Source organism: Hippopotamus amphibius, chromosome 3 (assembly GCF_030028045.1).
Source record: "Hippopotamus amphibius kiboko isolate mHipAmp2 chromosome 3, mHipAmp2.hap2, whole genome shotgun sequence".
Classification (NCBI taxonomy): Eukaryota; Metazoa; Chordata; class Mammalia; order Artiodactyla; family Hippopotamidae; genus Hippopotamus; species Hippopotamus amphibius.
This window is the reverse complement of record NC_080188.1, coordinates 18,783,549-18,811,190: the sequence shown is the minus strand read 5'-3', so window position 1 is coordinate 18,811,190 and position 27,642 is coordinate 18,783,549. Positions and strand designations below refer to the sequence as shown.

General features: G+C 37.4%; 1 protein-coding gene across 5 annotated transcripts in view; it reads right to left on the bottom strand.

Annotated features, from left to right (window-relative positions):
* Nucleotides 1–27,642, bottom strand: part of WDR19 (WD repeat domain 19) — an 89,861-nt gene that overhangs the window by 37,063 nt on the left and 25,156 nt on the right. For all 5 annotated transcript variants that reach the window (XM_057728414.1, XM_057728415.1, XM_057728418.1 and 2 more), the window contains 10 exons: nucleotides 24,053–24,123; nucleotides 23,419–23,591; nucleotides 23,217–23,331; nucleotides 19,739–19,845; nucleotides 18,888–19,010; nucleotides 9,402–9,551; nucleotides 5,342–5,489; nucleotides 5,009–5,213; nucleotides 1,463–1,622; nucleotides 1,158–1,268 (listed from right to left, as the gene is read on the bottom strand). In XM_057728414.1, coding sequence (XP_057584397.1) covers nucleotides 1,158–1,268; nucleotides 1,463–1,622; nucleotides 5,009–5,213; nucleotides 5,342–5,489; nucleotides 9,402–9,551; nucleotides 18,888–19,010; nucleotides 19,739–19,845; nucleotides 23,217–23,331; nucleotides 23,419–23,591; nucleotides 24,053–24,123 — 1,363 coding nt within the window. The remainder of the gene's footprint in view (nucleotides 1–1,157; nucleotides 1,269–1,462; nucleotides 1,623–5,008; nucleotides 5,214–5,341; nucleotides 5,490–9,401; nucleotides 9,552–18,887; nucleotides 19,011–19,738; nucleotides 19,846–23,216; nucleotides 23,332–23,418; nucleotides 23,592–24,052; nucleotides 24,124–27,642) is intronic.

Below are 27,642 nucleotides of genomic sequence, written 5' to 3'. Positions count from 1 at the left end.
AATCACCTCTTTCCACTGTGAAGCCATCACCTTAAATACTTTACAAATCCAGTGTCCACAGCTAACGCAGAAGAGCTGGGATGACATCTCTGCCCTCGCTCAGTGCAGCCATGTTCCTACTTCAGTGCGTACCAATCCAAGTTCTGAAAATTTCTCAGGGTGTCCCCAATGATCTCAAATAATATTGTAAAATTATCTAATTTTTTTCTTAAAACAAAACTGATTTAGTTCACTTAAAATTTAAAAATGAAAATCTGCTATAGAACAGTTTGAAAAAGAGAAGTTGTAAAATCAATAGCAAATAAGTTTTCCTCTGTGTGGCTGTGGAAATGCTGGCTGGGGTGGAGCAGTGTTAGTGACAAGAGCTTGTGTCTCTACAGTCCTTCAGGCACTGTTCCAAAAGACCTAATCCCATTCTTAAGTTGTTACAACACCCTGTGGGCTAGATATTGTTATCCCTCCTTTAAACGGGGTCGAGGGCACAGAGAGATGGAATACCTCGTCCAAGGTTACGCAGAGCTGGGATCTGAACCCAGCCATGTCCGACTCTATAAAGTCCACGTTCTTAACCACTACCCTCTGCGGCCACAGCTCTCTCCTTCCTTGTGTTGAACTAGGTCCTTCACTCTGTTCTGATCCTTCCCCTTCCCAGGTGACTCTGGGAAACTAGTGATGATGCACAAGCCTTAGCCCGCTCTTCATACACAAGAGAATTTCACATCATAAATAGAAGACAAATGGCGACTCAGTTTTCCCATTTGGAAAATAGAGAAAATAACAAGAGTATCTCACAGGACCGTTGTGAAGGTTAAGTGAATTAAAATATGTCAACGCTTAGAAAAGTGCCTGGCACGTGTGAGCACTCAATAAATGGTGGCTGTTATTATATGTATGTGTTTTTGTAAATTACAGAATCTGTTCTCTTTGGACACAGTCTGACTCCAAATTATCTGGTAATGTTACAATACCATGCCTTTTATGGCTCCACAGAATGTGGAGTGAAAATATTTCTAAAGTGAATGAATACTCAGGGGTTCTTAAAGCTGAAGTCTGAGTTCTAGGAGGGGGAAGGCACCTTATATCTGGTGGTGAGAGATTTTAACTCTACAAAAGGTGACAGGCTCTTTGCATGCTTTTCCCCTCGTTTGCTGCCATACCTCCAGGGCAGCAGCAGGACAGCTGGATGCCAGGTACAGGTCCTGAGCCAGGTTGAAATCATTAGTAAACATGGCCAGATGTCCTGCCAAAAGATTGTAGTCTTCTATTCCCTACAAATAAAAGCAGTTTTAATGCGAAGAAATACAAAGGTTTCATTTTTATTTAAGGACTGTGCTTAAGAGGAAGTGGTAGTGGTCTATCAATTAATTTGCTGAGTTAGGTAAGATTAACTACAGAAATTTTAAATGTCTGACTAATTACCATTTAAATGCTAATCTGATAATTCCCATTAGATGCTGTTTACCTTTATTTGTTCCAAGGACATCACCATGCCAACGTTTCCAATTGTCCGATAAACACGGATTGCAAACTCCACTTCCATGTGGTGCAGACAAGCTCTGCCCAGCTCGTTCCAGGCAGCGTGATCATTCAGAATCTTGCACGTTTCCCAAGCATCAGAAAACCTAGCATTTGAGTGCATAAGCTTACTCACGGAGCTCTATTTGCTGCCATTAGGCAATTTTCAGAGTATATACAGTTTAATGTCATGCCCTAGATAAATTCTGCAAAAACATTTCTTAATCTTTGTCATTTCCAAGTTATGAAAAACCACATAAACTTTTCTTTCTTTTATGTGCAGATGTTTTTTCTTGAATTTCTTGGATTAATCTGAATCTATTCTGTGTAACTACCTTCCCTCATCAACAACTAATTCTATTTATTTGCTTTTTGGTTTACTTCACACACAGATGAAAATTATTTTTAATAAGTTTGATAAAATTAGTATTCTATTCCTACAAATTGGGAAGTTTAAAACAGGGGTCGGTAGCAGAAACTGGCACAACAGTGTAAAGCGATTATACTCCAATAAAGATCTGAAAAAAAAATCCATTCCTAACAAAGTTAATAACATGTAAGTAAACGAAATGACAACTCATGCTAATAGAAAACAAATAATAATAGAACCAATCCTAATGTGCTCTCCAGCATGTTAAATGAAAATAATTCTTTCTCTACCAAAACAAAACAAAAAACAAACAAACAAAAACCAGGGATCGAAGATGGTTTTTTTAGGAGACATTAGTCTGCCATCTTCACAGTTTGCCGGCTTTCCGAATAAAGTCGTATTCCTTGCCTCAAAAAAAAAAAAAAAAAAAACCCAGGGATCGGCCAACTACAGGCAGCAGCTGCCTGTTTTTGGAAATAAAGGGTGAGAGGAATACAGCCCCTCACTCGCCCCTCTTTATGGACCATCCCAGCTGCTCCTGCTCTGCCATAACCGACCTGAGTAGCTGTGGCCCTTGGAGCCTGAAATACTTGCCATCTGGACCATAAAAGAAAAAGCCTGCTGACCTCTGGTTTAAAACTTAACTGTAAGTGCCAATGAGAACTTCTGTGGAACCCCTACATTAATGAATATATTACCCCTCCCCATCTATTCACTGATGCACTTTTTTCATCCAACACACATTCACTGAGCACTGTTATGTGCCAGGAACTGTGCCTGGATCCAAGATGTTAAGATCAAACATAGTCACTATCCTTTGGTCACACCTGGGGATGGTGGGAAAGACAGGTAAGTAAACAGATGACTGTGACACGGTATGAGGAGGTACCAAGTACCTACAATGTGTGAATCTTTGTGCTAAGTGCTTTGCATAAATTCTCTCACTGGATCACCCTAACGACCCTGTCCACTATGTGTTATTATTATTTCTCCTTTAGAGATGAGGAAAGCCAGGCTTAGAGGCCTTAAAAATCCAGCCCAGGGACTTCCTAGGTGGTGCAATGGGTAAGAATCCGCCTGCCAATGCAGGGGACACGGGTTTGATCCCTGCCCCAGGAAGGTACCACATGCCGTGGAGCAACTAAGCCCGTGTGCCACAACTATTGAGCCTGCGCTCTAGAGCCCGTGAGCCACAACGATTGAGCCCATGTACCACAACTACTGAAGCCCACGCGCCTAGAGCCCATGCTCTGCAACAAGAGAAGCCACTGCAATGAGAAGCCCACGCACCACAAGGAAGAGTAACCCCACTCGCTGCAACTAGAGAAAGCCCATGTGCAGCAATGAAGACCCAAAACAGCCAATAAAATAAATAAATAAATAAATTAATTAATTAAAAAAAAATGCAGCCCAAATTGCACAGTGGTAAAAGATAACGTGTTCTAAACCACTCTGCATACTGGATCCTGGCTCTGAGGCAACACATCAGACTGCCAGCGGTTGGGGGCTTCCAGGAGGGCTTCCTGGAGGAGGAGAGGGCTCTACTGAACAGCGAAGAATGAGGAGTTACTACCTACAGAGACAGGGAGGGGCAGTCCAGGATGAGAAAGCGGCACGTGCCAAGGCAGGAAATCATGAAAAATACTGAATTCAAGCAGTCGGTGAACAGCGAAGAATGGAGGATTGGGGACAGGTGAGGCTGGTATGAAGTCATCAAGAGCCTAGCATGTCATGCTGAGGTCCCCAAGAAGCAGGCGTTTCTTCCTAAAGGCAACAGGAAGTCACTGAAAGATCTTCACCTGGGATCAGGCTCACATTTTCCAAAGTGTGTGGATTAGATTGTCATGAGGCTACCAGCAGAGAGAGCAGCCAGGAAGTGGTTCTGCTATATATTACTCCATGTGAGGGCCTGAGTTAAGGTGGGGGAACAGTGAAGGAGAACAGGACCTGGGCTCTGTGTGTGTGTGTGTGTGTGTGTGTGTGTGTGTGTGAGAGAGAGAGAGAGAGAGAGAGAGAGAGAGAGAGAGAGAGAGAGAGCGCGGGAGGGAGTGTGTGTAGTACAGCATGTGCACAATGTGATCAGGGCAGGGGGAGAAGAGGCTGGGGAAGGTGAGGAGCTAAGTTTGAGGAACTCGTGGACTCGCAGCTACATACGACTGGGAGGCAGCAGCAAATACAGGTTTAACTCACGGACACAAATTTTGGGGTCAGCCTCGTATAGATGGTATTGAAACCATCTTTGGGGAGATTCACGCAGGAAGAATAATTACAGTGAGAAGAGAAGGAGCTCAAGGGACCCTGAGGATGAGAAACATGTAAGAAATGGTGAGAAGAATGAGAACCACAAAGGAATGCACTATGGCCCTAAGAGGTGAAAGGGAAAAGCAGGAAAAGGAAATCTCAAGTCAGGTAACGTCAAAGTTTGTTATGATGAAATTAAGAGAGTGTTGAAATAATTATGTTTCTTAGAATTTCACAATAACTGTGATATTTGGATGATTAGAAATCTTTCTGTTTGGACAGGCTTTGCTTGGAATAAAGCACAGAGAGTACAAAGGTACTTCCTTTAGAATTGAAATACATTCTCACATCCATCATCTCATCTGAGCCTCACAATCAGCTTGGGAAGCAAATGAGGTAAATACTATTATCTCCATCTATTTTCATAGGGTTTGACCTTTAAAATCACAAAAGCAAGTGAGAAGCCACATGAGAAGTGTTTAAAACATAAAAAGAATGACATTTGCCATCTGCAGCAACATAGCTGGATTCGGAGGGTATTATGCTAAGTGAAAAAAAGTCAGACAAAGACAAATACTGTATGATATTGCTTATATGTGGAATCTAAAAAGTACAACAAACTGGTGAATACAACAAAAAAGAAGCAGACTTACAGAAATAGAGAGCAAACTAGTGGTTACCAGTGGGGAGAGAGAAGGGAGTAGGGGTAATACAGGGGTAGGGGATTTAAAAAAAAGGGGGTTATTATGGGATTATATGAAATCATGTGTGTGAAACTTTTGAAAATTATAAGACACTATAGAATTTAAATAACCTTTCATTTAATTACATAAAAAGTTTAAAAAATAAACTCAAAAACAACAAAAACAAAAAAACCCCTACCTTTTTAGCATTAAAGTCTGCGTCAGCATCTGCCGCAGTTCATGAGGCCCCACATCTTTTACGCTGTCAAGGAAGCTGTGGGTGCTAAGGTAGATGTTGTTTATTCTTCCACTCTGTGTCTGGCAGGTCAGCTCTCCATTATATAACAGCAAAGGTTTATGAGAGAAAGGAACTTTGGTGCCACCAGCCAAAATGACCTTGGATCCTATATTATAAAATAGACATCTTAATGCTGAAAGCTAATACTCACCACATACATCAGAAAGGAATGTTTTAATTTCACTGCAATGGAAATGGATTTCTCAACAAATGTACAAAAAAGTGATTAAGTACCTTGTATAGTGTCCTTGTGAAAGACATAAGTGTACACCTTATCATCATCGTAGGCAATAAATACACCTTTATCCATCGGCCAGTTTTCCCAAAGGATACCTTTAATGGTTGGTGAAAAATTTGGAATCTCATGGGTAGCGTCATTAACCTAAAAAATAAAGATTTTCAGATTTGCCCTGAGTCTGTGCTTAAATCCTCCTCATTTGCTTTGGTAGGATGGAGCCTGACTGCAGCCCTAGCTGGCAAAGCTTACCAAACCACATTCCAGTCAGTAACACCCCAAGATAAAAGAAGGAAAGTTTCTTTTCCTATTCCTATAGGTCTGGCTTGAAAAAAACTGCAGTTATATGGGAAATCAAGAGTTTTATCTAAAATTTGGTGAATTGGCAGGAAAAACAAGTCTGGACACAAAACTTCAGGGTAAGAAGAAAAAGTTGATGTTGCTCAAGATGGCAGAAATTTAAACAATGAAAACACTTGTGCTTAGAAAAATTTCAGTAATACTGGGTACAGCAATGCTCCAACTAGAGAAGAAACTAATTCATATATGATTTGAAATTTAAGTAAATTCCACTGGGTATGTTTTATTTCAAAAACTTCTCTGCAATGCATTCCAACAAATATAAACTGTAGCTACAGTAATATAAGTATTAAAAATCAATCCACATATTCCTGTGAATTCAGGCAGATAGGCTTATATATAATCCCAAATGTAGAGTCGAAAAATACCTGCCTCCTCCCTAATCTATCTTCCTTTCAAAATAAGAATGAAATGCAAAATTCCTACAAATAATGACTGATATTATAGAGCCATGCTGTCCCATACAGTAGGAACCACTATTTAATATCCACATTTGGTTATTAAGCACTGAAATGTGTCTAGTTCAAACTGAGATGTGGGTAAGCATAAACTACCCATCATATCTCAAGGAGTTAATACGAAAAAAGGAGTGTAAACCATCTCATTAATAATTTTTATATTGATTACATACTGAAATGGTAATATTGGGTTAAACTAAAAACATTAAAATTAATTTCACCTGTTTCTTTTTACCTTTAAAAAATGTGGCTAGTAGAAAATTTAAAATTATATATGCAGTTCAAATTACATTTCTATTGGATAGTGCTGCTTACCAGGTACTGTACTTATATTTAATTATACTTATTGTATTTATATTTACTTTATTTTGTAAATTACTTTTTGTAAATTATACTTATTTAACATAAAATTACTTTAAGATATGTAAGTATATATATAATTTAATACATTATAATTTAATATATAATTTAATTCTAATCTCTTACTCTATAAGACAGATACTATTATTATGCCCATTTTGCAGATGAAGAAACTGAGGCACACAGAAGTCTGCCCGAAGTCACACAGCTAATATGTTGAAGAGTCAGGATTTGAACCCAGGCAGTCTGGCTCCATAGTCTATGCGTCTAAACACTATGTCATACTGAGGATGAGCACACCAGTGCCAGATGGTAGAAATGTTTCAAAGAGGGTAACCATTTGTTAAGTGCTTACTGTGTGGCAGATGCTGTACTGAAAGCTTTATGTGCATTATCCCATTTAATTTTTATACAATCTACAAAGTAGATCCTGGAATCATATTCATTTTATAGATGGGGAAACTGGGAATCCAATCAAAGTGAGAGCCCTGGAGGAAGCCAGCCTAGGCTCACACCACTGATACCACGTGCTGGCCGTGTGCCCTTGGACAACTGACTTATCTTTTCTATGCCTTAATTTCTCTACCTGCAAAATGGCAATATACAAATATTTAATCTCTGGGGTTGCTGCAAGGATTAAAAGAGATCCCTGATACATGGACAGCATACTCAGCACAGAAATATGAGTCGTCATTATTACTAATCTTAAATCCAGGTTTGTCTGTCTGCCCATGCACTCAACCACTACACTCTACTGCCTCTGTTTATGAACTTCCTACAGTATATCACAAGCCATCCTTTGTGGGTATACAGGGAGTGAAGGGGTACGAGGTTGTTTTATTAGGGCACATGTAAGAAAAAAGTCATCTCTCCCAATTCTAATGTACAACTGGAGTCACTTCCTTGCCGTGAGGGAAAAGAGGCTGAATAAATACAAGTATGAAGGGAAACTGCGAGTATATATGGGAATTTTAAAAAGGAAGCAATGTCACAAAAGCAATGTTTTTCTCAGATTCTTTGAAGCTGGGTGGAAGAGTAAGCTGCACTCTATGACAGGGTGAGTTCTTAAAAAGAAAAAAAAGAAAAAAAAGAAAAAAAAAGAAGCACAGCGCTCTGTCCAAGAGTCCAAGGGCCTTACCACATCTTCCTCTTGTGTCCGAGGTGCGGGGGAGGCTCTGTACCACAAGCCCGTCTTTCCCTTCCCTGCCAGGCTGGCCCTACTCCTAGGAAAGACTGGCTGTTACTTAAAAGAGGGACATTCTCCTTTGGTTCTGATACGCCTCTTGGATATCTTGTCCAACAACCTAAAATTCTAATCTACCAATGAGATCCTAACTTGGAAAGCAGCTCACACCCAGCCCCATGTTGGGTTAGGGAGAGGCTACGCCCTCGTGGAGTCATTCTTTTGTGTGGATTTGTTTGACCAGGGTTTTTCTTTTTCACTGAGCTGCAGGTTAGAGTTGGGAAAGGGACTGGGGATGAGCAGCAACAGGAGAGAAAATTCTGGAATATAAGTGTTCTAAGTTGTGATAAAGAGGTAAAGAGGCCAGAGCTTTAACTAACCTCTGCTAAATAGCTACCTTGTGTCTGATAACACGTTTGGAAAAATCAGCTCGCTGAAACCTCATCCCAACCCCAGGAAGGAGGTCATACTAGCCTCTTTGACAGAAATTATCAAGGAAAGGAGAACTGTAAAAGGAGAATGAAAAAGGCATCAACTTGTTCAGGACAGGCCTTACCACGGGCTCTCCTCCGAGCTGTCAGACCCCCATTCTGACTCTCAGCCCTGTCAGATGCCTGCTGCGCCCTGCTACCCTCTTGTGTACCCTGTCTAAGCAGCAGATTCCACCTGGGGTGAACCCACATAGGAAGCAAGGCAGCTCAGCTTCCTTGTATCCTGTTCCCGAAAGGAAATCTCTACAGATTGGAATTTCCTTTTAGTAGAGGGAACTCAAGGCCATCTTTATATTTAGGTCATTTTTCCTCATTTGTTTTGTGATTGAAAAATGGGCTGAATAAGAACTAGCATATTAGGAATTTTGCATACATAATCCAGGCACCCGTGGAAACCTGTTACATTTCTCAAAGAAAGAAAAGAAAAGAAAAAGATAAAGAAAGGAAGGGAGGAGAGGAAGAGAGAGAGGGAGAGAAACAGAAGGAAGGAAGTCTTACTATCTAAGAGGGTGTAACATGAGGGGAGGGCTGTCGTCACTGAACTGTGTCTTCACTCTGGTGAAGCGCAGACGCCTGGGGAACAGTTACTAACGGTGGGTCCAAGAGCAGCTGTGTGAGCTGTGACCAAGAATGTACTACATCATTAACTGGATATCAAAAATAAATGAAAAAACCGAGTACAGTAAATGATGTAAAAACACAACATTTCCTTTTTCTAAATGTATTCTCAAAAAAGTTAAGAATTTAAAAATAAGAGTAACGATGTCTAAAAATAGGTTCATCTGTTTTTAATCACCTAATACAAAAATACCTTTCCTTTGTGTTCAGGATCTTTAAGGAAGAAGGAAATCAACTGAGGTGGGCAGAAAGGACAGAGAACAGTCCCCGCCCTCTGAAGCTACTGCATTTCTAGACAGAAAACTCATGTACCCGAAGATAGGTTGTAATGCTGTGCAGTAAATAAGATTAAAAATGTGCAGACTATAACAACTATTCTTTCCATTAAAAAATGGCAGAATCATAGAAAAACTGTTCTTGATGTAGACAGTCATGAAAATGGATCACGAACATGATAACAAAGTACAATAATACTTGGCACAGTTTAAGAGAAAATGATCTTATACATGAAATATACCTTAAAAACACTTCTTTTCTTCCTATGTTGCATTTTTTAAAAACAAGCATTTGAAAACTTTTCTAGACTTACTGGACAGTAGACATATCCATCACTTTTTTCATCAATGAAAACTATTCTGGTCCCATTTGGGTCAGGAAAAATCTTTTTCACGCCGACAGGATGTCGATAATCATTAACAAATTGCCAGTCTTCAATGTAGAAATACTGAATGACACCAGTCTAAAAAAATCCAGCCGTAGAAATAAAAGGTTGTCAAGCAAATGCTGACTTTCAGCATTTATGTTAAACATACTTCCAAACTTAAAGAAAAAAATGTCATATTTTTGATCAAGGAAGAATCTAAGAATAATATTTACTATATGAGCAAAGCACAGACCCAAGAAAATAAGTAAAAGGAGAATGCACCTGTGATTCAACAGTCTGTTAATTCTAATATTCTTAGTGATATTAAAGCTTAGTTGATTTTTCAGATTTTCTACTTGCAAGAAATACCCTTATTGTTTCAGAGTGACTTTCAAATCATGCTACTTTAAATATTTTTGCTGTTAATAAATTAGAAAATTAAGTTTAAAATAAAAAATAAACAAAACCCCACCATATGTGATCAAAATTGTAGTTCTACATAATAACAATGAACACGTAGACATCAAAACTTAAAAATATATCATTTACAATCACTCAAAAAAAATGAAATACTTGGGTTTAACTCTAACAAAGCACGCACAGGATTTGTGTGCTGAAAACTGAACACATGAAAGAATCAAAGAACATCTGAATAAATGGTGAGGTGTACTGTGTAAATGGATTGGTGTCAGAGTAAACATTTTATTTCTCCTGAACTGACATACAGTTTAATATAATTCCAACAAGTCTCAACAAGATTTTTTTCTAGGTACAGACAAGATTATTCTAAAATTTATATGGACCAGCGAAGGAACTAGAAGAGTTAAACAGTTTTGAAAAAAAAAAATAAAGTGGGAAAACTAGTCTATTAAATTTCAAGACTTTTTTTTTTTTATAGCTACAGCAATCAAGATTCTGTAGTACTGGTAGAGAGACAGACACATAGATCACTGTAATAGAGCAGAAAAGGCCAGATTATTTGTTACCAGGGATTAAGGATGAGGTGAGGGCAGGAGGGAAGTGGGTGTGGAGATAAAACAGCAACATGAAGGATCTTGGTAGTGACAGAATTGCTCTGTATCTTGACTAGTAATGTCAATCCCCTGATTGTGATATGTAATGTAATGTTACCACTGGGGGAAACTCGGGAAAGGGTTTATAGGATCTCTCTGTATTGTTTCTTACAATTGCATGTGAATCTACAATGATCTCAAAATAAAAAGTTTAATTAAAATAAAAACACATGATAATATCTTAGATTTCTGTTCAGGCCAAGATAGAATAACAGACTGGATTTAACTTTCCCACCCAAAATGACCAGAAATAACAGACAAAATATATGAAAAAACAGTTCTAAAGATATTAGAATAAATAAGGCAACAAAGGACAATGATCCTGCGACATGGGAAATAAGTTAAGTCCTGTGATTGCTCCAGTTTTTGCCTTGAGGGAGTTTCCAAGCCATGGCTAAAGAGGGAAAATGCAGGTGGAGCGTGACCCTCTGAGCTGAGGAGACAGAGCGGAGAATCCAGTGAAGGCAAGGAAGGAGGTGGCTAGACTTTGCAGGGTTACAGTACCAGAGAGGAGAGAGCTGCACTGAGAGAGAACCTTGGAGATCTTCAGAAAGTCTGCCTTGAGTCTTCAGCAGAGTCCTGATCACTGCATAAATATGAGAAAACTGCTGAAGCCAGGGAAAAGAACCATCCAAGAGGATCAGAGTGAACAGTGACTGGCACTCACCCAGGACTGGGAACAGTGACTGTTCACAATAGCCAGATTGGAAAACATAACTCACAGGACTTTGGGTAGAGTACTCAGGAATCTCTTGCCTCAAAAGTGGGAAATAATTAGCTGTAGACTAAGCAGTATTTCACATCTACCTAACAAATTGAAAAAGCAGACTCAAAAGGGTCAAACTGTTTCCAAGCAAATTACCTGCATCCCAGAACAAAGCTAAAGACTATTTTTAGGAATACAAAAACATCCAGCACCCTGAAAGGTAAAAGTACCACGTGTGCAAAGAAGTAGGAAAACATAACCCATATTAAGAAGAATAACTGATCAATCAAAACTGACCCAGATATTAGAATCAGCAGACAGTTAATATAACTGTATTGCATGTGTTTAAAGAGGTAAGTGGAGACATGCAAGATACAAAAACAAACTCTCATGTATCTTCTGCACGTGAACTACTATGTCTGAAATGAAAAATACAATGGATGAAGCTACTGGCAGATTACACACGACAGAAAAAAAGGCTAGTGACCTTGAAATACAGCAGTAGAAATTATTCAAAATAAAACTGAAAAAGAAAAAAAAAGAATTAAAAAATTTAAAGAGCATCAACTGTGGGATAATTTGAAGTGGTTATATATACATATATATATTTTATATATATATAAAATTGGAGTTTCTGAAATTGGAATGCAAACAGAGGGAGAAAAAATATTTAAAGAAATAATGGCTGAAAATGTTCCCAATTTTATTAAAACTATAAACCCTTGGATTCAACAACCTCAAGCATAAGAAATATGAAGAAAACTACATCAAGACACACCATAATTAAATTGCTCTAAACCAGTGATAGAGATAAAATATTAAAAGAAGCCAGAGGGAAAAAACAGCTTATACATAGAGGAGCAAAGATATGGATGACAGATTTCTGGTTAGGAATAATGTGGGCAAGAAGACAGAGGAGCAACATCTTCAAAGTACTGAAAGAAAAAACCGTCAACCTACAATTGTATATCTAGCAAAAATATCTTTCAAAAATGAAGATGAAATAAAGATGTTTTCAGACATGAAAGCGAAAGAATTCATCACCAGCAGACCAACATTACAAACAGTGATAAAGGAAGTCCTTTAGTGGAAGGAAAATGATACCAGCTGGAACTATGGATCCACACAATAGAATGAAGGGCACCAAAAATGGTAATTATATGGATATATATGTATTTTTTATTATTTAAATCTCTTAATTGATTGTTTAAACAAAACTAACATCCGTGTATTATGGGGTTTATAACAACTATAAAAGTACACTGTAGACAACAATAGCAGTAAGGTAGGAGGGGACACATACTATTCTAATAAATGGACTTTTATTCTCTATACCTTACATGGTACAATGTCACTTGAAGGTAGCCTGTGATAAATTAAGGATGTATACTATAAAACCTAAAACAACCACTAAAATAACAGAGTTGCAGCTAATAAGGTCTGCAAATGAGATAAAATCGAATAATAAAAAATATACAATCCAAAAAAAGGCAATAGAAGAGGAAAATGGCAACAAAGAAGAGATGGGACAAATAGAAAACAAACAGCAAGATGAGAGACTGAACCTCAACACGGAGAATAAATTCATTAGTCATTAAATTCAAAATTCTAAACCCCCTAATTAAAAGGCAGAGTTTGTCAAACTGTGAGATCCAATCTGGTGCCTCAAAGAAAAATATTTTACATATAAAGACACAAATGGTTAAAAATAAAAGATTGGAAAAAGATATACCACAGTAACATTCTAAAAAACTGGAATGGCTATATTAATATCAGGCAAAATAAATTTCAGAGCAAAGACTATTACCAGGGATAAAAAGAGTCATTTCAAAATGATAAAGGGGCTAATGTATCAAGAGAACATAACCATCCTAAATGGTTATGTGCCTAATAACAGAGCTTCAATACTGATAAATAAAAAAAACACTGATAGAACTGCAAAGAGAAACAGACAAATTCACAACTGTAATCTGAGTCTTCAATACCATTTTCTCAATAATTGATAGAACAAGTACATTATAAAGTTAGAAAGAACACAGAAGTCTTGAACATTACCAATCACCTTGATCTGACATTCAAGGACAGCATACATATTCCTTCAAATACACAAGATCATTAACCAAGATAGATTACACTCTGTACCATAAAGTAAGTCTCACAAATTTAAAAGGATTCAAGTCATACAAAGTATGTTCACTGCCCATAACAGAACTAAATCAGAAATCAGTAACAGAAAGATCTCTGTAAAATCTCGATTATTTGGAAATTAAACACCAGACTTCTAAATGACCCATGAGTCAAAGAAGAAATTAAAATGGAAATTATAAAATATTTTGAACTGAATAAAAATGCAAACACAACATATGAGAATTTGTGAGATGTTGCTAAGATAGTACTTAGGGGAAAACGTCTAGCACTAAGGAGTATACTAGGAAAGAATGGTCTCAACTCAATGAACTCAGCTCCCATGTTAAGAAACTAGAAAAAGAATAAATTAAAGCCAAAATAAGCAGGAGAAAGGAAATAAAGATCAGAGCAGAAATCAATGAAACAGAAAAATAGAGACAAATCAATGAAATAAAAAGCTGCATTCTTCTAAAAGGTTGATAAAACAAAACTGATAAACCTCCAGGCAGACCAAATCAGGAAAAAAAGACACAAATCACCAAAATAAGGAAAGAAACAGGTGATATTACTACAGATTCTACAAATATTTAAAGGATAATAAGGAAAATTATGAATAATTTTATGCCTATACATTTGATAACTTAGATAAATGGACAAATTCCTTGCAAAACACAAACTACCAAAGCTCGCCCATGAAAAAAACAGATAACCCAAATACTTTGATATTTATTATCGGAATTAAATTTATAGTTTAAAATCTTCCCATAAAGAAAACTCCAGGCCCAGAAGGCTTTTTAGGAGAACAGCTCCACCATGGCACCCTGACTACCTTGCAATGCCACAGAGTCAAGGCCCAAGTGTAGTCTGACCCATGTCAAGATTAAGATAACCTAATTCTCTGCTATCTTACAAAAAACATGGTGAGATGGGCAGTCTTGTGAAAAGCTGTCACTAAGTCATCTCTCATCCACTTCTCTATCTTGTGGGAGACTTACATGAAGGAATTTCTCAGCTGTTTCCCTAGTTCCAGTGATGCATGAGACTGTCCAATTCATCTTCCTTAGGGTATAGCTGCAGAGTATAAACTGCTTGGTTGTAATAGAACTGGGTCCTCCACAACAGATTGCCCAGAAGAGCATATGGCCCCTTTAGTTTGGTATTATCCTGTGGCACTAAGCATGTGGGGAACTGGTAACATGATGATTTTGCCTTTGCTATCTACATCCATTTGGGACTGTTTTCTCCTTACCAGCTGAATCTATGAAAGTGCAGGAAGCCAACCTAGTAGGTACTAGTCAACTGCTGCTAGGAACTGCTTGATCACTTGATAGGCTTCACTGGTGCATTTTTTCAAACATTTATGCTAAAAACAAACCAAAACAAAAAACAAACCAAAACAAAAAAATACTGATTTTAATGAACTCTTCCAGAAAATTGAAGATGACTAACTCATTCTATGATCAATTACCCTGATACTAAAATCAGGCAAAGGCATTATAAGAAAACAGCAGACCAATATCCCTCATGAACATATATGTAAAGATTTGAAATAAAACTTTAGCAAATGAATTCAACAATATATAAAAGGAAGACTATATTGTGATCAAGTGGGGGTTACCCCAGTAATGCTGGGTTGGCTTAACACTGGAAAATTAATCAATATAACCCACAAATTATAAACAAACTAAACAAAGAAATCCCATGTGATCATTTTGATAGATGGAGAAAAAAGCAGTTGATAAAATTCAACATCCATAAAAATTCTTAGCAAACTAGGAATAGAAAAAAACTTCTTCAACCTGATAACAGGCATCTGTAAAAGACCTACAGCTAACATCATACTTAATGGTCAAGAACAAGATGAAGATATCTAGTCTCATCACTCCTATTCAACAATGTATTGGAACAGAATGCAGTTTGAAAAGGAAGTAAAACTATCTTTATTAGCAAGATGACATGATCATCTATATAGAAAATCCAATGGAATCTACCAAAAAAAAAAAAACAACAAAAAAACCACTACTAGAACTAGTGAGTTAAGTTAGGTTGCAGGATACAAGATGAATATACAAAAGTCAGTTGCATGTCTATATGCAAGAAAAATGAACAATTAGAAACTGAAATAAGAAAGCAATACCATGTACAAGAGCACCCAAAACATGAAATACTTAGGTATAAATCTGAAACAAGATGTGAAAGACCTGTATACAGAAAACTCCAAAACACTGCTAAAAGAAATTAAAGAAAACCTAAATAAATGAAGATATATGTCTTGTTCCTGGGTGGGAAGACTCAGTATTGTTAAGATGGCAATTGATCTGTAAGTTCAACAATGATCCCAATAAAAATCCCAGCAGGCTTTCTGTAAAACTTGATAAGCTTACTGTAAAATTCAAATGGGATACGAAAAACTGAGGATAGGGGACTTCATAGCTGGCGCAGTGGTTAAGAATCTGCCTGCCGATGTAGGGGACACAGGTTCAAGCCCTGCTCTGGGAAGATCCTACATGCCACAGAGCAACTGCACCTATGCGCCACAACTATTGAGCCCAAGAGCCACAACTACTGAAGCCTGCGCACCTAAAGCCTGTACTCCACCACAAGAGAAGCCACCACAATGAGGAGCACGCATACCACAATGAAGAGTAGTTCCCGCTTGCCGCAACTGGAGAAAGCCCTTGCACAGCAACGAAGACCCAATGCAGCCAATAAATAAATAAATAAATTTATTTAAAAAAAAAAAAACAAAAAATTGAGGATAGCCAAACAACTCTGAAAAGGAAACACAAAAATTAGTGGGCTAACACTACCTGATTTCAAGGCTTATTATAAAGCTGAAGTAATCAAAACAGTGTGATACTGATATAAAGATAGACAAACAGATCAATGGAATGAACAGAGAGTCCAGAAAAAGATCTGTGCATTTATGGACAATTGATTTTTGACAAAAGTACAGAACTGACTCAATAAAAGAACAGTGTTTTCAACAAATGGTGCTGGAACAACTGAATAGCTACATGCAAGAAAAAAACCCACAATACTTTGATCCATACCTCACAGCATAAACAAAAATTAACTCAAAATGGATCACAGACCTCCATGTAAAACATAAAACTTTAAAACTTCTAGAAGAAAACATAGGAGAAAAACTTTGTGGCCTTGGGTTAGGCAAAGATTTTTTAGATATGACACCAAAAGTGCAATCTATTAAAAAAAATTAATTGATAAACTGGACTTGGTCAAAATTTTTAAAATTCTTCTCTTTGAAAGACACTGTTAAGGGAATGAAAAGACAACTCATGCACTGGGTAGAAAATACTTGCAAGGCATATATCTGATAAAAGACCTGAATCCAAGATGTACAAAGAACCATCAAAGTTCAATAAGAAAACAAACAATCCAATTAAGAAATGGTCAAAAAATCTGAACAGACACTTCACCAAAGATAAACAGCTAGCAAATAAGCATATGAAAAGATGTTCTACATCATTAGCCCATTAGTAAAATGCAAATTAAAATCACAACGAGGTACCACGACACATTAATCAGAGTGGCTAAAACCTAAAAGATTGATCACGTCAAGTGTTAGTGAGGATGCAGAGGAATTGGAGCACTCATACACTGCTGATGGGAATGTAAAATGGTACAACCAATTTAGAAAAGAATTTGTAAGTTTCTTAAAAGGTTAAACATACACATGGTATATGACATATCATTTTACTTCTAGGTATTTATCCAAGAGAAAAGAAAGCATATGTCTATAGAAAGACTTGAACATGAATTTATTTATAGCAGCTTTATTTGTAAATATTCCAAACTGGAAGTAATCCCAATGTCCATCCACAGGTTCATGGATAAGCAAATTACGATATATGCATGCTGTGGAATACTACTCAGCAAGAAAAAGGAATGAACTATTGATACACACACCAACATGGATGAATCTCAAAATAACTATACTCAGCCAGACAAAAGGAGTGCATATTATATGATTCCACGTATATACAACTCTAGAAAAACACACTCATTTATAGAGACAGAAAGCACTCACTGGGGAGGGACAGGAGGAAGGAATCATAAAGGGTCATGAGAAAACCTTTGGGGGTGATGCATATGTTCACTATTTTGATTAAGTTGATTGCTTCACAGGTATATACATATGTCAAAACATCAAATTATAGACTTTCGATACTGTAGTTTATTGTGTAACAATCATACTTCAATAAAGCTGCTTAAAAACCCCGATATTTTCAGAATCACTCAAGAATGAGATATATCATAAGAAAAAAAGATTTTGTAACTTTGTGTGGCGATGGATGTCAGCTAGACTTGTGGTTAGCATTCTGCAATATGTGCAAATATTGCATCATTATGCTGCACACCTGAAACTAGTACCATGCTATATGTCAACTATATCTCAATAAAGAAAAAGAATGAGACAGAGATAGATGCTACATTATTGCCACATTACTACATTTTGAGTTCTTACTACAAAATGCTGTGTGGCATGGTGGGAAGAGTAGATTTTCCATCAGGAAATCTTGCTTGTTAAGTCCACCTCTATTACAAACTTACTAACCTCTCAATCTTCAGTGTCCTTATCTCTAAAACGTTCCTGCTTATTTCACAGAGCTAAGAAGATGAAATAAGTGAAATGAGGGTTTTACAAATTGTGTGTCAATCAAATGTACTATATTTACTAATTATTTACCATATCACTTACCACTTTACCTGATACACAAAACCCACCCGACTTGTGTATATTAGCTCAAAGGTTCATTATTTTAGGTCAAACTTAAACTTAAAAAGTCTCTCTCTGGCAATAAGCATGTCTTAAAACATGTTTTTTTTAAAAAACAGTGTGAGAAAATGGAGCCTTTGAAATGGTGAATAATTGTTTTTCCAATGTAGAAAACAATGTCTTTTTTTGTTTTAACCAACTTTACTGAATTCTTCTAGAGGCTAAGCGAGATAACAGGTATGATATGCTTTGAAAAACTCTGAAAACTTTTTACAAATATAAGATGCTTTTACTAAGCTATGTTTTATGTGTATGTGGCTAATGTAATATTTAGGAGTACAGGGTACTGGTGGTTCAAAAGACCAAAAGACTGAAGTGGGATTCTCAATATTCAATTAATTTTAATTAAATGCCCACTAAATGTAGGCACTGGAGAGCTAAAGTTGAATGAGAGGTCTTACATTTGCCATCAAATTAAATCCTTAAAGCATCAGATAAGGAAAATGAGGCTGGGAGGCGTCCAGCAGGAACTAGCAAGTAAGAGAGCTAGTATTTGAGCCCAGATTGTCCAAAGTTGTTGCGCCATCAAAATTGCTTATAGTTACAAAAGCACTTGATACTAGCAAATCACACCACCTATGTGCTCTACATAAGTATATAATGTTTACCTTATAATTGCACATATAATATCTACATAGTATATGTATATTTACATATATATAATAAACTACAAAGTAAAAATGAGAAATTCGCCCATGTTCTATGTTAGGGAAGACAGTACGCACATCTGTGCCATATATGAGGAAATCACCAGTTAAGGCATGACATAAAATACGGCACTTATCATCCACTGCTGGGAAAAGTCGAGTCTCACGTTCTTCTTGAGTGTCCAACATTTCACTTTCTATCTAAAACATAAAGAATAACAGTGGATCACAGACTTATCTGAATAAACCCGGTTTGCAACATCTAGGGGGTAGGGGAGAGTCTTTTTCTTACGTTCAACTAAACATTCAGGCTCACCAAACTATCACAGACCAGTTTACTCAGAAAGATATCAGGAGGAAACCAGCTCGCCAGCAGGGCACATTAAACATCCCTTTTAATGGGAACAGTCTTCGTGGCAGGCTCTGAAGTTGTCTAGTAGCTAATCTCTTTGGCTTCCCGGAAGCAAAGAGCCAAGACACAGATGTGGGAGATGCCCTGGCTGAGAAGCCCCATATTTCAGGGACCAGTATCTCTTGAGAAACTCAATAGGCATAGTTTCAAGCTCCCAACAAGTGACGTGCCCAAATACACGGGTGAGTGCATTCAAGGAAGCTAGACATATGGCATTTCCATCAGTTTTTACAATTTACTTATAGTTCTTCTAGATGCAGCTTACACAGTCATTTTTGCCATAAGCAATGTTGTGAACAGCACAGCTGAAACTCTGTCAGGTTTCCTGGCAACAGAGCAAGGGAGTTAACTGAACAGCTCGTGCAGAAGGGTAAGGAGTTTTGTTAGTTCTTTATCCATATCTGACTTTCTAGCTAGTCTGTACATGGTCACTTCTTGACCAAAGTTCTTGATGATAAAACATTAGGCTGTTCATCACTTACCTGAGCAGGCCTCAGGACATCAAAATTATACTTACCAAATGTAACTGGACTTTGCCTTCAAAAAGTGCAGCTGCATAGTCAGAATGAAGGCAAACACTGGCTACTGTCCCCAGATATTCCACATCTTTCAATTTTTTAACAGCTGCAGCAATTAAAACAAAACCAAACACATTAAAATATAAAGTTATATAATTAATGATTTGCAAATAAGTTTTAAATGTGTGCCTTCACAAGAATATTTTGAATCTAAAATTTTTATTTTAGCCATTCTAAAGAAAATCTTAGTTGCCATATAAATTTGCCTTCAGGAATTTCATAGTGGTTCACATAAAACAAAGTAATATAAAATAAAATCACGTGCAAAACAACCAAAAATTAAACTTTAGTCACAATAAGCTTAATAGAACATGTAAGGATAATTCTCAGGCTGGCTCTATTCCTGAGGGACATCTGACCTAGTGGGGAAAAGGGTGGAGAGGAGGAAGGAAGGGAAGAAAAAGCAAGGCTCCCTTCAGATGCTAATGGTCATTATTCAAAGAATAAAGCAGGGGAGAGAATCAACATTTACTAACTACCCACCAGACCAAGGAGTGCCTAAAAAAGACTGTGTGCAAAAGCAGATCACACATTTTATTTCATTTAATTTTCCTTATGACAAGTAGAAGAATCCTCATTTTCCAGATGAGTAAAACCAAGGCTCAGAAGGGTAAAGAATTTGTCCACAGGCACCCAGCTAAAAAGGGCAGAAGGGAATTTGAACCCAGGGCCCAATTCTAAAGATCACACACTGCCCCACTATACCATGGTATCTTCACAACAAAGGCAAAGAATAAAATCTTTCCAAAAAGTATGCAAAATTTTTAGAAGATTTGCAAAACCATTTAAGCTAAGAAAAAGATGTCTGAAGAAAAAGATTGAAAGACTTGGTCTTAAAAGAAACTATCAGTGCTTCCTAAATAAAAACAAATTAATCTATATTTCTGTTTTTGTGCCAGTACCATATTGTCTTGATTACTGTAGCTTTGTATTATAGTCTGAAGTCAGGGAGCCTAATTCCTCCAGCTCCATTTTTTTTTTCCCTCAAGATTGCTTTTGCTAATCGAAGTCTTTTGTGTTTCCATACAAGTTGTAAAGTTTTTTGTTCTAGTTCTGTGAAAAATGCCATTGGTAATTTGATAGGGATTGCATTGAATTTGTAGATTGCTCTGGGTAACAGAGTCATTTTCACAATATTGATTTTTTGAATCCAGGAACATGGTATATCTCTCCACCTGTTTGTGTCATCTTTGATTTCTTTCATCAGTATCTTATAGTTTTCTGCATACAGGTCTTTTGCTTGCTTAGGTAGGTTTATTCCTAGGTATTTTATTCTTTTTGTTGTAATGGTGAATGGGATTGTTTCCCTAATTTCTCTGTCTGATCTTTTGTTGTTAGTGTATAGGAATGTAAGAGATTTCTGTGTATTTATTTTTTTTAAGATTCATTATTTATTTACTTATTTTTGGTTGCTGTATGTGGGATCTTCATTGAGGCATGTGGGATCTTTTGTTGCAGCACACGCACTTCTCTCTAGTTGTGGCATGCAGGTTTTCTCTTCTCTGGTTGTGGCGTGCGGGCTCCGGGGCATGTGGGCACTGTAGTTTGCAGCATGCAGGCTCTCTAGTTGAGGCACATGAGCTCAGAAGTTGCAGCGCACAGGCTAAGTTGCCCCATGGCATGTGACATCTTAGTTCCCTGACTAGGGATTGAACCTACATCCCCTGCAATGGAAGGTAGATTCTTTACTATTGGACCACCAGGGAAGTCCCTGTGTATTAATTTTGTATCCTATGACTTTACTAAATTCATTGATTCGCTCTAGTAGTTTTCTGGGGGATCTTTAGGATTTTCTATGTATCGTATGATGTCACCTGCAGACAGTGACAGTTTTACTTATTCTTTGCCAATTTGAATTCCTTTTATTTCTTTTCCTTGTCTGCTTGCCATGCCTAGGACTTCCAAAACTATGGTGAATAATAAAATATAGATCAATGGAACTGGATAGAAAGCCCAGAGATAAACCCACACACATACAGTCACCTAATCTATGACAAAGGAGGCCAGAACATACAATGGAGCAAAGACAGCCTTTTCAATAAGTGGTGCTGGGAAAACTGGACAGCTACATGTAAAAGAATGAAATTAGAACACTTCTCAACATCATACACAAAAATAAACTCGAAATGGATTAAAGACCTAAATGTAAGGCCAGACACTATAAAACTCTTAGAGGAAAACATAGGCAGAACACTCTGACATAAATCCCAGCAAGATCTTTTTTGATCCACCTCCTAGAGTAATGAGAATAAAACCAAAAATAAACAAATGGGACCTCATTAAACTTAAAAGGAAACCATAAACAAGATGAAAAGACAACCCTTGGAATGGGAGAAAATATTTGCAAATGAAGCAACTGACAAAAGGATTAATCTCCAAAATATACAAAAAGCTCATGCAACTCAATGTCAGAAAAACAAACAACCCCATCTAAAAATGGGCAGAAGACTTAAATAGACACTTCTCCAAAGAAGATATACAGATGGCCAACAAAGACATGAAAAGATGCTCAACATCACTAATTATTAGAGAAACACAAATCAAAACTACAATGAAGTATCACCTCACACTGGTCAGAATGGCCATCATCAAAACATCTCTAAACAATAAATGCTGGAGAGGGTGTGGAGAAAACGGAACTCTCCTGAACTGTTGGTGGGAATGGAAACTGATACAGCCACTATGGAGAACAGTATGGAGGTTCCTTAAAAAACTAAAAACAGAGCTACAATATGACCCAGCAATCCCACTCCTGGGCCTATACCTTGATAAAACCATAACTCAAAAAGACACATGCACCACAATGTTCACTGCAGCACTATTTACAATAGCCAGGACATGGAAGCAACCTAAATGTCCATCAACAGAAGAATGGATAAAGAAGATGTGGTACATATACACAATGGAATATTAGCCATAAAAAGGAATGAAATTGGATCATTTGTAGAGACATGGATGGACCTAGAGACTGTCATACAGAGTGAAGTAAGTCAGCAAAACAAATACCATATATTAATGTATATATGCGGAATCTGAAAAACTGGTATAGATGATCTTCTTTACAAAGCAGAAATAGAGACACAGACATAGAGAACAAACATATGGATACCAAAGGGGAAAGGGGGGGTTGAGATGAATTGGGAGATTGGGATTGACATATATATACCATTGATACTATATATAAAATAGATAACTAATGAGAACCTACTGTATAGCTCAGGGAACTCTACTCAAAGCTCTGTGGTGACCTAAATGGGAAGGAAACCCAAAAAAGAGGGGATATATGTATACATATAGCTGATTCACTTTGCTGTACAGTAGAAACTAACACAATATTGTAAAGAAACTAGATTCCAATAAAAATTTTAAAAAAACAAATTATATGCTAGATAAGAAAACAACTGGATTTAGACTTGCCATTCTCTCCAAGGAAATAAAACCAAGCTCGATTATTCATTCCCACAGCCAGGTGATAAAGCCCTACTGCTACAAAGTTGGGTTCCACATCGACAGAAACTGTGATGGGTAGTTCCTGTAATAGAGAAAAGTAACTGTAGTTAATCAACTGCTGAAACTGTTTTGATTTTATTAATAAATAAAAATAACACCATTTTCATACTCCTTCAACAGGGTTGGCTACGGTGACTTCAAGGAGGGAGGTGAGATATGCAATCCTGGTGCTGCAGGCATCGCCGAGAATGGGAAGCTTGGTCAGGAAAACATGGAGCGAGCCCCTCTGGGTAGACAGTGCCAGCAACTGACCATCATCTGTCCAGGACAAGGTGCCCAACCCTGAAATAATGACCAAAATAAAGGATTATTAAAAAACAGATATACTATTGCAGGCAAACAAGCAAATGTCTTCACTTAAGCTACCAGAGGCATAAAAATCTTCAAATTTTAAAAATAAATAGTCTTTATTTAGACTAGGACATTCATCACGGATTGGCTTATGAACATGAGCCCTGATTCATTCAACACTGACTCAAAGGGAAGGTATATAAGAATTTAGTTTTTGCAACTGGATTTGAGACAAAACACCAGAAATCTTTGAATCAAAATGGACTTATATCCTTCTAGTCAAGGAGTGTGATTCAACATAATTAGTAAAATAAGGAGGCTATTTTAGGGAACTCTAGTGAAAGGTGTTAAATTTAATCCTCCTATACTGAATGCAAACCATACAGTAACAAACATATTACTGTCTGTAATCGAAACGACAAAATGTCAATCTGCTACAGAAAAATCAATACCTTTATTTTCATCATCCAGGTTGATTATAGCATACATGTCTTTTAATTCTGCCAAGTCATGGATTTTAATGCTGAAAAATGAAAAATATATACTTTAAATATGAGCACTAAGTTAAACTGTTTTTGTTCACAAACAATTATAAGCTATGGAACAGGTCAGTGTTCTTCAAAAGGGAATGTACAGAAGGATCTACTGGGTTAAGGTAAGAAAATATTAAATTTTCTATATTTAATTATATTTTATCGTTTAAATTTTTGTTTGTTTGTTGAGATGTGGCGCGGGGGTTGTGCCCAGCTTAGTTCTCTGATCTACAGCTTCAGGAACAAGGAGGTTTAAGTTATCCTGAAGAAAAGTTTGAGTAGGAAAACATTCCCCTGAGCAGTACTGATGATTGCAAGCGGAAACAGGTTTGTCTTTGCAATATGTCCTCTCCCCCACCCCCAACTGAGCCAAGAGTTCATTCCTACAAAAAGAAGTGAGGTATAATAGAAAGAGCATCCGACTTGGAATCACAAGGCTAGGTGGAAAGCACTGAAAAATGGGGGCATAATGCTACTTCACAGGGTTATTGGGAAGAGTAAATAGGCTAACGCAAATGAAAGCTGTGCAGCATGACGTTGGGACCTAATAGTTGCAATATTTCTTTCTTCCTGTCTTTCCTCCCTTCTCCTCCCTCCCACTGTTTCCCCCTTATATATTTTTCCTTATTGTTTTCATTTAATTAAACTTTTAATTTTGATATAATTATAGGTCCACATGCAGTTGTAAGAAATAACAGAGAGATTCTGTGTACCTTTTACCTTTTCCCCAATGGTAACACCTTGAAAAACTATAGTATAATAACATAATCAGGATTTTGACATTAATACATTCCATGAATCTCATTCAGACGTCCCCAGTTTTACTTGTTCTCTCTCTCTCTTTGTGTGTGTGTGTGTGTGTAGTTCTACGCAATTCTATCACACATGAGATTTCTGAGAGCCAAAACCAGAGTCAGGACACAGAACTGTTCCCATCACCACAGGGCCCCTTGTGTTGCCCTTTTATAAACACACTTACCTCCTTCCTCCCCACCACACCCCAGCGCTATCCCTAACCTCCTGCCACCATTAGTCTTATTCTCTGTTTCTATAACTTTATCATTTCAAGAATATTATGTAAGTGAAATCATACAGTATGAAACCTATGGGGAAAGTCTTTTTGCAATCATAGTTTTCTGGAGATTCACCCAAGTTGTTGTGTGCATGAATAATTTGTTTTTTTTAATTGCTGAGTAGTACTCCACACCATGGATATACCAGGTTGTTTAACCGTTTACCCACTGAAAGACATCTGGATTGTTTCTAGTTTTTGACAATTACAAATAAAACTGCTGTAGGGACTTCCCTGGTGGTACAGTGGTTAAGAATCTGCCCGCCAATGCAGAGGACATGTGTTTGATCCCTGGTCAGGGAGGATCCCACATGCTGCGGAGCAAGTAAGCCCATGCGCTACAACTACTGAGCCTGCACTCTAGAGCCCGCAAGCCACAACTGTTGAGCCCATGTGCCACAACTGCCGAAGCCCAAGCGCCTAGAGCCTGTGCTCTGCAACAAGAGAAGCCACACAATGAGAAACCCACGCACCGCAACGAAGAGTAACCCCTGCTTGCCACAGCTAGATAAAGCTCACGTGCAGCAACAAAGACCCAACATAGCCAATAAAAAAAAAAAAAAAAAAAAAACTGCTATAAACATTCATATTCAGGTTTTTCTGTGAACATGTTTTCACTTCTCTGGGGAAAATGGCCAGGAGCGCAACTGCATGTTTAGTTTTTTTAAGAAACTGCCAAACTACTCTGCTTTCCAGAGTAGCTATACCATTTTACATTCCTACCAGCAATGATCTAATTTCTCCTCACCGTCGCCAGCATTTGCTGTTATCACTGAGTATTTTTAATTATACCCATTCTAATAGATGTATAGTGATACCTCACTGGTTTTAGTTGGCATTTCCCTAATAGCTAACGATGCTGAGCATCTTTTCATGGTTTATCTACCATCTGTATATTCTCTTTGCTGAAATGTATGTCTTTTGCCCATTTTCTACTTGGATTGTTGGTTTTTTACTTTTGAGTTTTGTGAGCCCTCTATGTATTGTAGGCACTAGTCCTTTGTTAGATGCGTGGTTTGCAAATGTTTTTTCTCATTTTGCTGCTTATCTTTTCATTCTCTTAACAGAATCTTCCACAGAACAAAAGTTTTTAATTTTGATGAAGCCTAATTTAACAACTTCTCCTTATATAGATCATGTTTTTGGTTTCAAATCTAAGAACTGTCTGCCTAGCCCTAGATCCAAAAGATTTTCTGTTCTACATGGTTTTACACTTTACATTTAAGCCCATGATGCACTGAGTTAAGTTTTGATTAAGGTGTGAGGTTTAGGTTCAGGTTCATTTTTTTTTTTGGTGTACAGATATCCAACTGCTCTAACACCATATGTTGAAAAGGCTATTTTAATTCTATTTAATTACTTTTGCATTTTTGTTAAGAATCAGTTGTAGAATGGACTGGAGAACTCGAGGTATGGGAGGGGGCGGGGGGTGAAGGGGAAACTGCGACGAAGCGAGAGAGTAGCACAGACATATATATACTACCAACTGTAAAATAGTCAGTGGGAAGTTGTATAACAAAGGGAGTCCAACTAAAGGATGGAAGATGCCTTAGAGGACTGGGGCGGGGAGGGTGGGGGGGACTCGAGGGGGGGAGTCAAGGAAGGGAGGGAATACGGGGATATGTGTATAAAAACAGATGATTGAACCTGGTGTACCTACCCCCCCCCCCCCAAAAAAAAAAAGAATCAGTTGTACATATTTGTGTGAGTTTATTTCTGGCTTCTCTATTCTGTTACCCTTAATCTATGGCTTTGATTACTGCAGCTACATAGTAAATTTTAATATCAGGTAGAATTTTATTATTATTCTTAAAAGATTGATTTCAGCTATTTTAGGGCCTATGATTTTGCACATATATTTCAGAATAAGCTTGTTTATATCTACAAAAAACCATGCTGGGGTGCAGCTATGAATTTCATTCAATCTATAGACTGATTTGGAGGGCACTGGCATCTTCACTGTTGTCTTCCACCCAATGAACACAGCATGTCTCTCCATTTATTTGCATCTTCTTTGATTTCTTTCAGCAGCATTTTATAATTTTCAGCATACAGACCTTGAACATATTTTGTGAATTATGTATCTAAGTATTTCTTTTTTGTCGGAGTGGTTAAAAATAGTATATTTTAAATTTGATTTCCACATGTTCATTGTTAGTACATAGCCATGCAATTGATTGTGTGTTGATCTTGTATTTTGCCACCCTGCTGAACTCACTTATTAGGTTTAGGTCTAAGAGTTTGTTTGTAGATTCCTTGGGATTGCCTACATAGACAATCATGTCACCGGCAAATAATGATAGTTATACTTCTCCCCTTCCAATCTGGATGTGGTTTATTTCTTTTTCTTTCCTTACTGCAGTGGCTAGAACATCTAATATTAGATTGAGTTAGAGTTGTGACAGCGGGTATCCTTGCCTTGTTCCCAGTCTTAGGG